This window comes from Microtus pennsylvanicus, chromosome 11 (genome assembly GCF_037038515.1).
Source record: "Microtus pennsylvanicus isolate mMicPen1 chromosome 11, mMicPen1.hap1, whole genome shotgun sequence".
In the NCBI taxonomy this organism is placed as follows: domain Eukaryota; kingdom Metazoa; phylum Chordata; class Mammalia; order Rodentia; family Cricetidae; genus Microtus; species Microtus pennsylvanicus.
The window spans coordinates 32,885,639-32,900,814 of NC_134589.1; the positions used below are offsets into that span (position 1 = coordinate 32,885,639).

Below are 15,176 nucleotides of genomic sequence, written 5' to 3' on the forward strand. Positions count from 1 at the left end.
TGGACGAGCCGGTGTGGAGCGGGAGCCAGAGAACTTGCCGCGCGAAAGGAAAATAAGAACTTGTGGCTGGTGTTTGTGCGGGAGGGTCTCCTCCATCCCGAAGCCTCCCCGATTCCCGGGGTCTCGGGGACCGCCCCGGGAGCGCTGGGTGTGGGTGTGCTCCCGGCGTCCTTGACCTAAATTTCCGCGCCGTGGCTAGAAACCGGGGCACAGAGGCAGGGCAGGCGGCGGGTGCTACCTCGGCATCGGGCGCAGGGGCCCGAGAACTTGAATGGGTAGCGCAAACTATGGGGGTCCGGGGCGCTGCCGCCTCCCCGCCCGGCGAGCAGCCCGGGCAGAGCTCCCCGCGCCTCCCCCTCCCCCACACCCAGCCCATGTGATCTGAGCCGACTCGGGGTGCACTTCCCGGCTCCCCGCCCGGCTGACGTGGGCCCCCCCTCGAGTCTTGGGGCTCGCGCGCCGCCCCCGGTGGGTCCCGCTGCCACGGGGGGCCGAGTGTGCGCGCGCGAACAGGCGGGGGAACCGAACGGGGTACGTGACGTCACCGCATTGGTTACACGACGTTCTAGAACTCCGCCCCACGTGCGCAGGGAGGAGGGGGAGGAGGAGGAGGAGATGGGGGTGGGGAGGAGGAGGGGGAGAGGTGGGGATGGGCCGGGGGGGCGGGGACGGGGGGTGTGCGAGGCGGCGGGGCTGAGCTGAGCCGAGCCCACGTGTGACGGGCTCTCGCCGCTGGCCCGGCTCGGCGCTCGCGGAGCTTCGCAGCCGCCGGGCGGGGGGAGGAGGCGGGGGAGGAGGGACGGAGATCTGGGGCTCGGAGCCGGCCGCCGCTGCGCTCCGCTTCGCTGTGGGGCTCGGTGTGTCGGGGGTGGGGGGGCGGGGGGGCTCCGCTATGGAGGCAAATGGGAGCCCAGGTACCTCGGGCAGCGCCAACGACTCCCAGCACGACCCCGGGTAAGTTTCCAGCCGCTGCCCACCGCGCCGCCGCGGGCTCGCTCGGGGCTGTGCGGGCGACGGTGCGGAGCGGGGCATCCGCGCGCCCCCCGCGTCCCCGCGCGCACCCCTGGGGCACTCGCATACCGTGGGGTGGCGTGGGGCGGCCACCTTCTCCCCCAACCCACCTCTCGGCTCGCGCTCGCCCGCTCCCCCCCAGCTTTCCTTTTAGCTTTTGTAAGTTACACGTCAAAATGGCCGATCTGACATCGGTGCTCACTTCGGTTATGTTTTCTCCCTCTAGTAAAATGTTTATCGGTGGACTGAGCTGGCAGACCTCACCAGGTAAGGGAGCGAGGGGGGGACGCCTGGGTCCCCCCCTTCTTGGCTTCTTTATTGCTCTTTGTTATCCCAGTGTAAGAGCCCCCCCTCCCCGCCATTGGCTCCCCACTTCTCCTGTGCAAGGTTATTTTTTTAAATAGCAAATCCTTTCCGAGCCCTCTACGCGACCTCTGTTGCCGAATTTCCCCCGCGTGTGCAAAAATATTGCAAAAACAAAACAGAATAACAACAGAAAACTACTTTTGCTTTTTGTCCTTGATCAAAATTTGCATTGCTTTTTTTCCCACTCCACACCTCCCACCCCCCATCTCTCTCTTTCTCTCTCTCTACAGATAGCCTTAGAGACTATTTTAGCAAATTTGGAGAAATTAGAGAATGTATGGTCATGAGAGATCCCACTACGAAACGCTCCAGGTAACGCATTTCCTTCTGGATTTTGCCTTTATTTTAGAACAAAGTTTTAGTTTTATTTTTGGAGGTGTCTTCGGAAGTAGCTAAGCGGATTTAGAATGGGGCTCAGGCGCGTGGCTGGGCTGAAACGTTACCCCCCATAACCCCAAAGGTTATTGTTAATTAGAACCGAACTCTGGATTCAGAGCCGCCCATCTCTCCCGCTTGAAGTCATTTTCCTGTCGCTTCTTGTTCTCTTGTTTAAAATGACATTCAGCTTCATTCACTTTCCACAGTTTTTTTTTATAATTTAAATTTTTGAGTGTATGCCTTCTTCCCACTCCCAAACTCAGAAGTCCTCTCTTTAGGAGGTGGATAAATATCTTACTGCCCGATTTCCTTTGGCATAAAACAAAGCCGTAAGAAAGGGAAGAGGAGGAGAGGAAACTGAGGCGGCCGGACTGGAGGCACCAGCGTGTTCCAAGTTACCTCTAGTCGCCCTGCCCCCCCTCCCGCTTCCCCCCACTAACCTTGGTATTTTTCCCTCGCAAGGCAGAGGGCTGTGGGCTAGAGGAGAACAGAGGGAGCTGGTGGGGATGGGGTTGTATGGGGGCAACTTTTGCACCCCAGTCTGCATATAGGGTCTCCTTGTTGCTTTCAGTGGTGTCACATTTTGTTTGTTTGTTTTTTTCCCTCTTTGTCTCCTTCCAGAGGCTTCGGTTTCGTCACCTTCGCAGACCCAGCAAGTGTAGATAAAGTATTAGGTCAGCCCCACCATGAGTTAGATTCCAAGACGGTAGGTTGCTTTGTTGTTGTTGTTGTTTGCCCCTTTTCGGTGCCGGTCTGGGCATTGACAGCCCTGTTTAAAGGGACAGCGCCTTCTTTTGCTTCTATGCTAGAACTGGGTACTTTTAAACAGCTAGCGAGTTAGCTCAGAAGTTTGCAGCGTGTCTGATTTTGGGGAGGGGTTTCTTTTGTAGTCTGTCCCGCTGCAGCTTCAGACGTTGCCAGACCGAGGCTGGGGGGAGGGAGTGTCCGTTCCCTGAGAGGGTAGCCTCCCGCCAAGGGACCTTGCAAAGAAACTCCATCGGAGAGCAAATGGAACTTTCTTTGTCAGCAGAGCACACAGCCTGTGGCATTGGGTTCAGCTTGTAGAAGGAAGGCACAGCCTGCTTCCTGGTGGAGGGGGCAGGGATGGGAATGAGGGAAGGGGGTGCCCATCTTAGGTCCAGGCAACAGGTTTCTCTGGGGCTCCAAGTGATTTGAGAGGTGATTTGAGAAGGGAAGGGAGATACTGACAGAACCAATTCAGGCATCCAGTGGGGTTTCTTCAGATGGTGTTCAATTGAAGGCTGATCAGGCCTGGGTTTCCAAGTGATTGCCTCCTTGCCTCCTGGTCCCCCGCCCTTCCGGCCCCCTTCACATCCTTTCATTTATGTATGGATACTTTTAAAACATTAGAAGTTTTTAAAATCCAGATTTTAGAGGTGAAAGTTCCTAGGTGGAGGTCAGAGAATACGGGGAAAATCTCAGTCTGGAATAATAACTGTGAAGATGGAGGAGGCTGGGGAGTTCTTAGTGGTTTGCTTGCCCCCCCCTCCCCCCGGCTGGCTTCCTGCCACCCCTCCCTTCCCTGTATGCTCACCAGAATTTCATCAGGATTTTTTCCCACTGCTTAAGGCAGAGGCCTCAAGGTGATATTTGGGATGTGGCTTTGGGCTGCCCAGAATGCTCCCGTTCTATTGTGAGCTCATGGAAGGTGAGTTAGCCGCCCACTGTAAAACTAGACCCTTACTCTCTTCTGTAAAGTCAGCAGAATTCGAGGATCTTCCAAGCTCTCTGGTCTTTTAACACTGAGTGAGGAGAAGAAGCACAAGGGTCAATGGGTCAACCTTTGGTGCACTCGAATTGAATTTGCAAACAACTCCTCTTTTTATGATCAAAGAGGTCAGGTGTTGCCCTTATCACCCAAGAAAAGGCCTTGCACACTGAAGTCACTTTATTAATTGTCCTAGACTTGTCAGAGCTTGCAAGCCCAGCCTGTTTGTACTGTCAGATCATTTAATATCAAGAATGATCCCTGGTAAGGTGATAAGGAACGTCTGAACAATTTATTTTTTCCTCCTTGAATTCTTCGCTAGCCACATCACGGAGCTAGGAAGATTTCACAGGAAAAATTCAAAGCGGATTTGTCATTTCTTGTGCACTCCTTTTGCCTGGGTGGGAGAACTGGAGTTTGGTTTTAGTGGGTGCTGGCTAGTGAGATTCCCCAGTATCCCTCTGTATCCCTTGTTGGGCCTTGGGCTTTTCCACCCTAACTTGTTTTGTAGACATTTTGGTTGCTGTTACTTAGTATAACCTAGCTTTTGACTTTGTTTCAACGTTCAGTGCAGGAGGCAGAAGCGGTTGGTTTATTGACATGGAAACGAGGATCTTGTTTACTGTTACCTTAAAAGCTTTGTTTAGGTAAAGGCCATTCGCATCCAAAATAGTGCCCTAGTGTTTTCTAGAGGACCCTAGAGCCAGTACTAGCGCTGTACCTAAGTAACTAATGTTTTAATTTTAGGTAGTTTTCTTTTCTTTTCTTTTTTTTAAATAGTTGATTGGGATGTGCAAAAGGTTGGGATTTGCCTTCTTGCCTTGACGCCTCCTAGGCCTTGGAGATCTCAGCGTGGGAAAACTTTGCACATGGGAGAACGCTGCTGTCAGTGTGACATGCTCATGTCACCACCACACACATACAGTGCAGTCCCCAATTGGCTTTTGGTTTTGTAATTTTACTTTTTTTTTTAAATCTTAGCACTTCTTTTTCTTCTTTGTACGTTCCTCACCCCAGCTCCCTGCCCTTTCCTGGATGCTACATCATCTTTTCCCACACAAACAAGGTGGCTCTCACTGCACCTGTGTGTCGGTCCGATCTTCCAAGCCTCAGGAGTGAACAAAGACGAGCATCCGTCTCAGTTTGGGCGCCAGAATGGAAATCCACACCTGTTGTATTTCTTTTGTAGAGAAACTCTAGTTTGTGCTGGGCACACCTGTAGACGCAGTCATATTAATCTTTACGAAAGGGTAGTTTCCTAGACCCGGGATTGTGATCTGTTTTAGCTTTGGAAAAGTAATCTCTCATTTCTCAGGTGGTGCTTAAAAGTGAAAAGCGCAAGGTAGATGTTTAGGTTTTTAAACTATCTTAATAAAAGTGATTTTGTCTTTGTATGTCTTACAGTCTGGGGCTCTAAGGGACCCAGGGATTATCTGGGGTGGGGGAGAGATTGTGTGTGAGCCTCTCCACCCCTGCAGTTTTTTCCAATGTGTGATGATTATTTTCTTAAGTGACAGAACCAACATGAGGTTCAGATTTACTTTTTAAAGGGGGAAATTTATAACACGAAAGCCAGAGCTCATAAATAAATAACTTGTAGCAATACCCATGTCATTTTCCATGTTGAACTATACTCAAAAGATCTGTCACGGTTAGAAATCTAATGGGAACCAGTGATGGGATTTTTCTCTCTTTTTTTTTGAATTCTTTGCTTTTTTTTATCTAGGCAGTAACTTTTTTTCTCCTCACATCAGCTGTTAGACTCAAATGCTTCGGTGGGAATTGTGAAGCTCGTCACTGATTGAGAATCATGTGCTCTGCAAGCGGGCTGCTCACGTAGAATGGGGAGCTTTTTCCACTGGGGTGGAGGTGGATTGGGGGAATACCTGAATTATTGCATTAGATTCCCACTTCTGTCGAGTCGTTTTCTTTTTAACCCTCCCTGCAATGGCCTTTCTAGTTTGGACTTTGGATTGTTCATCTAGTTTCATGCCTGTGGTTTTTGTTTTTTGTTTTTAATTCATGTGGATTTAATTTACACATAAACCTTGCTTTTCCTCTTTTATTACAGTTTTTTAAAAGAAATAAGTAATTGATATCTGCTTTCTTTGAGATATACCAACAAGGCAAATGCAAATGATGTTTTTGAGAGTTCACTAGAACCCAGGTGTGTGTGTGGGGGGGCATCCACCCTCATTGCTCCTCCTCCCTGGGCTCTCAGATGTGAGCCACCATACCTGGCTGCAAAAGATCTTTTGGATCACCCTGAGTAACTTCATTTTGCAAACGTAGTGAGTTAATCTGAGGTGAACACTGTGTTGAATATTGTTGATTTTCAATTTTTTTTAATTGCCAGGGAGAAGAAATATAAGTACTTACAGCTGGAGGAGCATTCATTTTGAGGGCTTTTTCTTTCTTTTTTTTTTCCCCTTAAGATAACATTGTATCCATCTTCTGCCCCTCCCCACATTGCACTTTAAGCTCTGGGTACCATTTCATATTCTGGGTCTGTGGAAGAGAAGTCCCTTGTCTCAATAAGAGTGCATGGGTTCTGGCTTATAAAATGCGTGGTGGAACGTTTCAGAAAGGTGAACCTCATGAGTCCCATAGGGAGAAGGATGGTGAAAGTTGGGATCCAAGCTGAAGGAGCTTTTGAATTGCCCAAGAAGTTACTAAAAGTTGAGGTCTAAGCCTGAGAAATGAGTGATTAATAATTAGGTGGTTGGTTATTCGTTTTTGTCTGCTGCTTCAAACTACTTCACTGACTTTTTCTTTTTTTATTATTATTTTCTCCAGATTGATCCCAAAGTTGCATTTCCTCGTCGTGCGCAGCCCAAGGTAAGTAGGAGAGTCATGGATGGGATTTTAGCGGGACTTTCAAGCTTCAAACCGAGCATTGGCAGCTGTTGGAGGCTGGCGCTTGTGCCTTCAGGGTGTCAGCAGAGGGAGGTGAAAAAGCCCAGGTGAGCGGTTCTGTGAGGTGACCCTGCACCTCCATGTCAGCATGCCACTGTCAGTTCCAAGCATCCAGCTGGGGAGAGGGGCAAATATGATCCTTCGCTCCTTCTCAGGAGGGCGCGACCACGCCTGCCGCAGTATTTAATTGAGTGTTCTATTTATTTTAAAGCAAGGCTGATATCCTATCAGGAAAAGCTGCACATTTCCTGATGCCTCTCTGTGGAGGGCCTTCTATTGAGGCCTTTCAATCTGGACGGAGGAGGTTGAAACAACGCTGCCCCACAGGAGTGATACTGCGCTTGCACTTCTGTAAAGTGCAGAGTTAACAATGTTTCCCCTGTGCCTGCCAGTTGCAGTTCTGAGGCGGCAGCTGGAGGCAGCCTTGCAGCTCCTTTAGGCTTCTGGCGCTCCTGTTCCCCTCACACCTTTCTGTCCCTCGTACTTGGTCCCTCGTACTTGAGTAAATCCTGTGTCCTTGACATTCTTGGGCGGGAGAAAGCCCTGAGGTTTCTAACTCTAGGCGCACAAAGAGAAAGGGCAATGGCTCTTGGAAAATTGAGTTTATTCCTTCACGCGGAGGCTCTCAGAGTGGAGAGCCTCTGATCATATAGAGGAGAAAATGGTTTTGCACGTTGGTAAAGAAAAAGGTATGGTAGTTTGAGGATTTCAGGTCTGGAACCTGCCACTTGAATGAGTGCGTGAATCTTTTTTTAAAGGATGGAATCCACATCCCTTCAGTCAGCAGAGTACATACTTGAAGGTGGCTTTTCCCCCTAACTCTTAAACAGATTGTAGCAATTAATGAAGAACTTAGATTCCTTTATGTGGCGTAAACTTTGGGGTTGGCTTTAGCTGTGTGTTACTTTCCATGAAGTGGGCGAGCGCTCTCCCATCTCAGAATCAGTAGTGTTGCCTGGGTTTGGAAGGATTTCTGTTCGTTCCCTAGTGTGAATCTTCAAATTTCCAGGTTAGTCATTGGATCACTCATGACTTGGATTAGATTTCCCTTTAGGGAAACTGGAAAAAGCCTTGACTTAGGGAAACTGGAAAAAGCCTTGACTTGGGGAAACATGGCTCCAGACCCACTCCCTCCGCCTTTCATCCCCCTCCCCTCACTGGTGGACATCCTTCTCCAGCCAGGAAGGCCGATTTCACGTTAATGTGCAGTGGCATTGGTTTTTCAAACATTCGACTCAAAAACAAGATAGACAATATCTCAGGTTTGTCTCCATGTCCCAGCCTGGGGTGTTTGTGAGTTCTCAGGCAGTTGGAAAAGGCCAGTTGCCTTGCCAATTCAGGGATTTAGGAGCAGTACCCTGTCTTCACTTTGTGAAGGCCTTTCCTATCCTTTATCCACATCTGAATCCCAGGCCTGGCTCAGTTTCCTCGTCTCTGAACCTGGAGTGATATCTACTCCTTCACCAAGGTTCCTGTGAAAAATGAAAGCGTGGCCTGGCGAGGGCCTCGCTGCGCATCACCGTCCCCGTTATTACTGGTTTAATCATCATTAGGATGGAGGGGGTGCGCAAGCTGGACCACCTGGCTTCAGATGCCAGCTGTGCCCGTCATTTGCTGTGGTGAACTTGGCCAAATCACTTAGCTTCCTTGAGCTTGTTTCCTTTTCTCCTGGTTTCCTGTAGTAAGATAAACAAGCTTCTAGAAGGGTCTAAGACATGGCGATGCCAACGTCTGATCCACTGTTATTCCTGATGATTTTTGAGTGGACTTGCAGTCTTCCTGCCTCTGAGCTGCTCTTATGTTAGGGTCCCACACTCGTCCTCTGAGAGAACTAGTGATGATATTAATTGAATGTGTGTGCCAGGCACTTTGTGAGGAGATGATGTGTCACCTTTGTTGGACGGATGAGGCAGTTCAAACACTGAGGGGTTGAATACTGATATTTAAAAAAATACACCTATGCAATTTGCCTCTGTGGTTGGACTGCTGGCCTGTTGGGGTACCACTGGGCATTGTCTCCCTGTCAGAAGCGAGGGGACATGGCTCTCTGGGTTCAGCACACCATGAAGAGCAGAACCAAAATCATTCTCAGTGAAATTCCAGGTTCTTGGGTTCTGGTCATTCTCCTCCCCTTGTGACATCATCCAATTTTGCGACACCATCTCGTGTTCTCTAACTGACTCCTTTGGGGTGTCCTTTTAGGTGGTTTGGGGGTTGTTCAGCCCAGAGGTTGTTGAGGTGCAGATGTGTCTCTGTTGGGAACTGGAATAGGTAGGGAAAGGACTTGCCCTGTTCGGTAATTTTCCCACAGAACTAAGTCTGGCCATCAGGGTTCCAGACCAAGGTGACTGTTGGGGAACTTTGAATGAAGCCTTATTTGTGTTTATCTTCCTTTCATAGAACTTCCGTGTGTCTCTGTGGGGGTCCTGGTGACAGGGCAGACTGTACCCTTCTGTCTGGACTGGGTGCTGGGCTCATTAATGATGTATCAGCTTGTGTTTCAGCTCAAACTCCTCTCTCTGCTTTCTGGCCGCCCCTCCCTGCTAACAGTTGCCAGAGAAATATTCCGTGGAGGTGTTAAACAGGACGAGTGGAAAGAAGCTGTAACTTGAGACCAGAGAAAATCTGTGGCAGTGAAGAACGTATTTCAGACGAGTACTGTCATAATATTCTTTAATGTCTCGTATAAATAAAAATCTGTTTTGTCCAGAATTTTAACGAGCAACGAAGGCAGACTGTGGAGTCTTGCAGCTCAACATCTCCCCCTTTGTAATGCGCATGCTTGCAAGGCTTTATTAGCCAGTCTAGGGACCACTCTTTGGAGGCCAGTGGCTGTTCATTAGGGAAGTACATCTTCATCAGGAAGAAATGGGATCATTCTGTGTCTTCCCATTTCACCGGGGCATTTCATTTTGTAAAATACATATAGGGATTCTCCCTCACCTCCATCTTTTTAAAAATTAAAATGGTCCTGTGACTCTAAAAAGATGACTTAATTCGAAGCTGCTGCGGACTAGAGAGAGGCTGACAGAGATCAATCATGCCATTTCCTTTTTTTTTCCTGTCTCCTTTGGGTCGAAGTGTCAGCTGCCTGGGTGAATTTTGTGGCTTCCTTTTCTTTTGTGGAGGAGTGAACTAGACTCTAGCAGCTATGCAGCTACGGGCAAGAGTGGAGCCTGGGTATGACTCACCATCTGTCCTAATTGTCCTTGGGTATAAGAACACTGCTTTCCTGTTGGGGAGCGGTGGCACACGACTTTAATCCCAGCACTCAGGAGGAAGAAACAGGCAGATCTCTGTGAGTTTGAGGCCAGCCTGGTCTACAGAGTGAGTTCCGGGACAAACTCAAAGCTACAGTGAAACCCTGTCTCACCAAAAAACAAGAAACAAACAAAAAAGTTAATTCGAATACAACAAATAAAACTTTTGGAAAGCAATAACAGGAAAAAGTGGAGATTATGTTTTTGGGTTTTTGTTTGTTTGTTTGCCTTTTGGTTTTTCAAAACAGGGTTTTACTGTGCAACCCTGGCTGTTCTGAAACATGAGTGCTGGGATTAAAGCCGTGCTCCACCACTGCCCGACTGACTTTATTTTTTAGTGGACACACAAAAACATGTTGCATATGTAGCTGGAGAGATGGCTCAGTGGGGGGAGCCTTTGCTACTCCTGTGAGGTCCTGAGTTCTGGTCCCAGCACCCATGTCAGGTAGCTTCTAACCCCCTGTGACTTCAGCTCCAGGGAGTCACACACTCTGCTGATCTCTGCAGGTGCTTGCACACACGTCTCACACACACACACACACACACACACACACACACACACACACACACAAACACGACCGTTAAAAAACGAGAAACCTAAAAAAAAATGATCTACTAGCAGGGTAGCATATGCTGTTTTGATTCATGTGTGTGTTCATTGTGTCCTGAAACTCGAGAGGCAGGGACCTTAGCCGCTGGTGTAGAGACATCTAGAGATGTCATTTGTTCAGCCGACCTCCAGTTGCCTTCAGTGACAGCTGGGTGACTGTGGACATACCACTGAAATCCCATCAAGCCTCAATTTCCCACTTTTAAAAAGTGTTATGCTTCTCACCACGTTATTTTGGAAATGAATACAGATTGTTGTTGGGATCTGCATATGGTCAAGTGGCACCTAGCACATGTCTCCTGATACCATTATAGAATTAATCTTCTTCTACTTTTTTAAGAGGTCTCATGTATCCCAATCCGGCCCCAGAATCATTTTGTAGCCAGTGTTGATCTTGAACAGTTAATTCCAGCCTCTATCTCCTGAGTTCGGAGATTACAGGTCACCATACCCAGTTTTACGGAGTACTGGAGAGTCAACCTAGGGCTTCCTGCCTGTTAGGCAGCCTCTCTACCAACTGAACTATATTCCTACCCTTAGAATTATCTTAATAGAGTCAAGAAACTGCCATGGTAAAATAACTTCAGAAAAAAAAATCTTAATCGGAATATAAACCCGCCGGCTGCGTGGAGCTTTGGAGCTCAGTGTTTGGTAACTAAAGGAGTTGAGTCCTAGGCAGCTTTTTCTCACCAGAGGCAGCTGCAACCCAGTCGTTTTCTGTTGGGTGCTTCTGAGTCACCACAGCAGTTAAGTTGTGGAGGGTTGAGCTAGGAGCCAGATTTTCCTATTTCCATATTGTTCCTTAACGTTGCTTTAGGGTCCTAAAAGGTTCTCTGTGAAGCTTGCATCCAGATGGGTGCAGTGGTCGCCTGTGCACACCCCCTGTTCTGGGGGAGTGGTCTCTTGGCAGCATTTCAAGAGCGGAGGGTGAAATTCCGGCGTCTGCCCCCCCCTTGCTGCTCGAGGTTGGGTCACCCAGCGTCTTGCCATCTTGGATGATCTGCAGCTGTCATCTCGGCAGCCATAGTTAAGTAGCCAGCTAGGCAAGTTTTCTTGGTCCTGCAAAATGCCATGGTGTGCCTGTGTCCTTTTTCCCCACCAGTAAGGACTTTGGAGGATTAATGGCTTAGCTTCTTGCTTGTCAGAGAGCCTCTCTTTCCTGTGTTCCACATCCTTAGCAGGTGTCAACTCATGGAGGAAGGACGCTTTTGTCCTACAAATGTCCTTTCCCTAAATGTTGCCATTCCTTCCAGACTGGGATTCCCTTGTTCCTGTCATTCTTCTAGGATGACAAAGCCCCTCTGTCCCATGTCATGTGGCTTTTGGTAAATCGGTGAGCCTCCTTCCTGTCCCCAAGCAGGGAGAGGAACATGGCAGTCTCTGAGGGCCCATCTTTTAGGCCTCTTGATATGGTGTGTATTCCAAGTGTCCACTTTTAGATTTTCATACCTGGGAATTCTTCAGCTGCAAGCCCCAGAATACACCACGGTTGTGTGACCCTTCCTCTTCTATGACTTACTGAATTTAGAGTGTTAATTTACGTGAGGTCACGTGATGGCACAGCAAGTGGCTGGCCCCAAGAACATACCTGCACACCTCTCACCACCCTTCAGCTCACTCATTGCTCCCTCTTGGCATGGACTCTCTTTTTCCATGAGGGCATCTGAGAGCCCCTCATTGCTTCCTTGGACTTCCTGCTGCCCGTGGAGCAGTTTAAATGCATTGGCCTTGGGTTTTGTCCCCTTTAAGATCCCTTTGAGGGCCCCTTTCCAGCTTATCTCACATCTTTCTTCACTTCCATGGCTTTGGGACTGAGACCTTTGTCCCATCTCTCTGTGCCCTTCTCTCTGATGCATCCCATGGCTTGAGCTATCTCGGCTTCTGCATGAAGCCGAGTTCTGCACTGTCTGCTGATGCCTGGTTAGGTGGTGTCGTCATGCACACACCACAGAGCATCTTCAGCTCACACAAGCCCGATGAAGTGTTCCTGGGCAGCATACCCTTCAGGGACCCCTGTCGTGTGTGTGTGTGTGTGTGTGTGTGTGTGTGGTGGTGACTAGAATGAACCGGCATGGAGCTCCTTTCTTTCTCTGGATTTCCAGCATCTTAGCTTGGTGTCTTTTATGGCTCTGGAGCCGTTGGCAACTAATGGAGCACCTACATCCTTTAGAGGTTGTGGGAAACATTTCCTCAGTTATTCCTCATGGAGTGCCCAGTGCATGTCAGTCACCCTGGGGTTCTGGAGATAGTGTGGACAGGAGGACCAGGCCTCCTCACTGACTGAACCTTCATTTCAGCGGGGCTGCATGAATAAAGCAGACACAGATTATCAGGCATGAACCCCTAAGCCAGGCAGAATCATGCTGGGGTGGGGAGGGGCCATCCCTTCATTAACGCATGCAGTTGTCACTTTCAGTAGTTAAATGATTATTTACCAGGGTATTCTGTTCTGAGTTTTGCAGTATTTTACCTTCAAGCCTTGTTGTCTGTACCAGGCAGTAACCCCAAAGGTACAAGTGCATTGTTCATGGCTAACAACCAAGCCTCTTAGCTCTCCGAGAGGTTTTGTACATCGTACAACTTTGATTTAAATGGAGTGGATGAAAAATGATGGAGACACCGTTGTGGGGTCAGCGACAGCAGTGACCTGTGTGACAAGAGCGGACACGATCTGCACAGTAAAGGAGGCTGGGGGCTGCCTGTGGGGGACGGCCCTCTAGTCTGGAGTGGTTTGGTGCTGGTTCTTGAAGAGTGACAAGGAAGAAGAATGTCGGAGTTCTCTAAGGCCAGGGAGAGAGTCTCGGGTTTGGAAAGTAATACACACTGGGGTCGGGTTTGATAGCCAGGCATATTTTGGCATAGGGGCGCTGCCCAGGGTGCTCTGAGATCTTCTGAACCCCCAGAGAAGTCAGGGTCATTGAGAAAATGGTTGGTTCTCTTTCTGTGAGACTGTCACACACTGGACTCATGGCTTATGCTTAATGGGTAATTTCAGATTGCTTTCCAGGGCTGTAGACCATCTTCAGGTATGAGGCTCTTGGTAGAAACCCCTCTGATCTTTGGGATGAGTGGGCAGCTTACAGAGTCTGCCATTCTGATGTTTGTACCTCTTACTCCCCTCTTCTGTCTTCTTAGTAAGGGACTACAGCGTAGACCAAATTGTACAGTTCTGTCCTCTGTCCTTGTTGAAGCTGTGGTCATGACCTCTCCCGATGTGGACAGTGAGGTGACATTTTTCCATATGGAAATCTCAGGTTGCTTCTGATGCCCCTGCCCTGTTGCTGAGAACATTGGACCTGAGACTTCATAGGTCATGGCAGCTTGTGTCGCCTTTGCTTGGTGGCTCCTTAGAGGGAAGAGCCTGTATGTTGGGAATCTCTGAGCCTGTTTTCCCTGTGTGCTGTGCAGGGCGGTGGGCATTCCCTTGCCACAGTTACCTGCAATGGTTGGTTCAGCTGGGCAGCTATCTTTTTGGGTGCCAAGTTCAGCGTTCTGATGCCTGTTCTCCCTCTCTCAAGGATGGCACCACACTTCTAAGTATCTGGGAAGGTGTTTTCCCCCCACCCCTCAGGTGTATACCTGGCTTACTGTATTTGCTTATTTTAGTTTGAGATTTTGAATATTCTAAAAAAAAAATGATTCAAAGATAGTACCTGATGTTGCAGGACAGTACCAAGCCTCATTACAGTGATCTCTCGTCACCCTTGATAGAACCGCCTCTCTACAGATGGGTGAACTGAGGCCTGTGAAGATGAACAGCTTTGTTGAAACCACAGAAATAGCAAGAATCAGGTTTGGCCTTTGGACCCGAGTCCAAGGGAATCCCAAGGTCTCATTCCCCTGAACTCTAAGCTTCCTCTGTTTCATCCAGTATGAGTGGTATATCCAGCCTGAGACTTGTCTGCTACCCCAGCATCTTCGTAGAGAACAATGTCATATCTCATTGTCAAATGATTGGATGCCTCTGGTAGACTTTAATTTCTTCTATTTTGTCCGAATGTTATATAGTAACCAGGCTGGCACATAGTATTTGTTACAATCTATCCAGGAAGCTCCAGGGTATTTTCCGTTAGTTGTTTATGTCTGAGAACTTGTTAGCATAGTGAAATGACACTTCACTTAATGCTTTTATGCTTCAATTTGTTTTTGGTTTTTTGTTTGTTTGTTTTGTTTTCTGTGAAATGGGACCTTCCTAGACTTGTTCAGGAGGATGAGATGAGGTGATGTCTCTGGGTACGATGGGAGCATTGGTTACCTGTCACTGTCCCTAGAGAGGACACTGTACTGTAAGAGACCGTACCCAGCAGCCTGCAGATTGCTTGGCGTGGTTGCCCTTTTTGTAGGTGATGCAAGGTCCAGCACACTGAGATGGGAAGCTTGGTGTCTGTGGCTTGGCCGACTCTCGGGGTCCTGGCTTTCAGGGCGAGATAGTATGCACCCTTTATCTTGGCCATGCTCAGTGGGTGTGAGGAATTCATTTCCTTCTCTGTGTAGGACGCCTGTGTTTTTGCTGCCTTTGAGAATACCATCCTAGGCTGCAGCTAGGGAAGAGCTGAGACCCCACTGTGAGAGAGGTCTCTTCCAGGGCCTGCGGCTCTCCCAGGGCTGGTCTTTATCTGCCTGGGGTAGTTTCACCAATGACTGATCTGAAAGCCCCTCGTTCATTTATTTGTCACTGGCTGTGACAGGCAAGTTAATGCTAATGGATTCTTTTTTTAGCCTGTTGTCTGGGATGTTTCTCCCAAATGTCCTGAAATCTATGGCATTAGGGGAATGTGTAACTTTTATGGTAGAGGTGGATTTAAAAGATAAATAGGGTTTTGTGTGCAAGGGGCTTGCATTTAGGTTCGGGGCAAGAGCGGCCAAGTGGGGGGCGCTGGGCAAGCAGAGAGTCGTCTTTTTAAGA

At 48.7% G+C, this 15,176-nt stretch overlaps 1 protein-coding gene across 12 annotated transcripts in view; it reads left to right on the forward strand.

Moving 5' to 3' along the window:
* Positions 1-788: 788 nt before the first annotated feature.
* Positions 789-15,176, forward strand: part of Msi2 (musashi RNA binding protein 2) — a 363,455-nt gene continuing 349,067 nt past the window's right edge. For 6 of the 12 annotated variants that reach the window (XM_075991145.1, XM_075991154.1, XM_075991153.1 and 3 more), the window contains exons 1-5: positions 852-954; positions 1,238-1,278; positions 1,608-1,689; positions 2,377-2,461; positions 6,281-6,322. In XM_075991145.1, coding sequence (XP_075847260.1) covers positions 893-954; positions 1,238-1,278; positions 1,608-1,689; positions 2,377-2,461; positions 6,281-6,322 — 312 coding nt within the window. In that variant the 5' untranslated portion in view covers positions 852-892. Of the gene's footprint in view, positions 955-1,237; positions 1,279-1,607; positions 1,690-2,376; positions 2,462-6,280; positions 6,323-15,176 lie in introns of all 12 variants that reach the window. The other 6 variants (XR_012912314.1, XM_075991151.1, XM_075991146.1 and 3 more) reach the window with 5 other exon arrangements.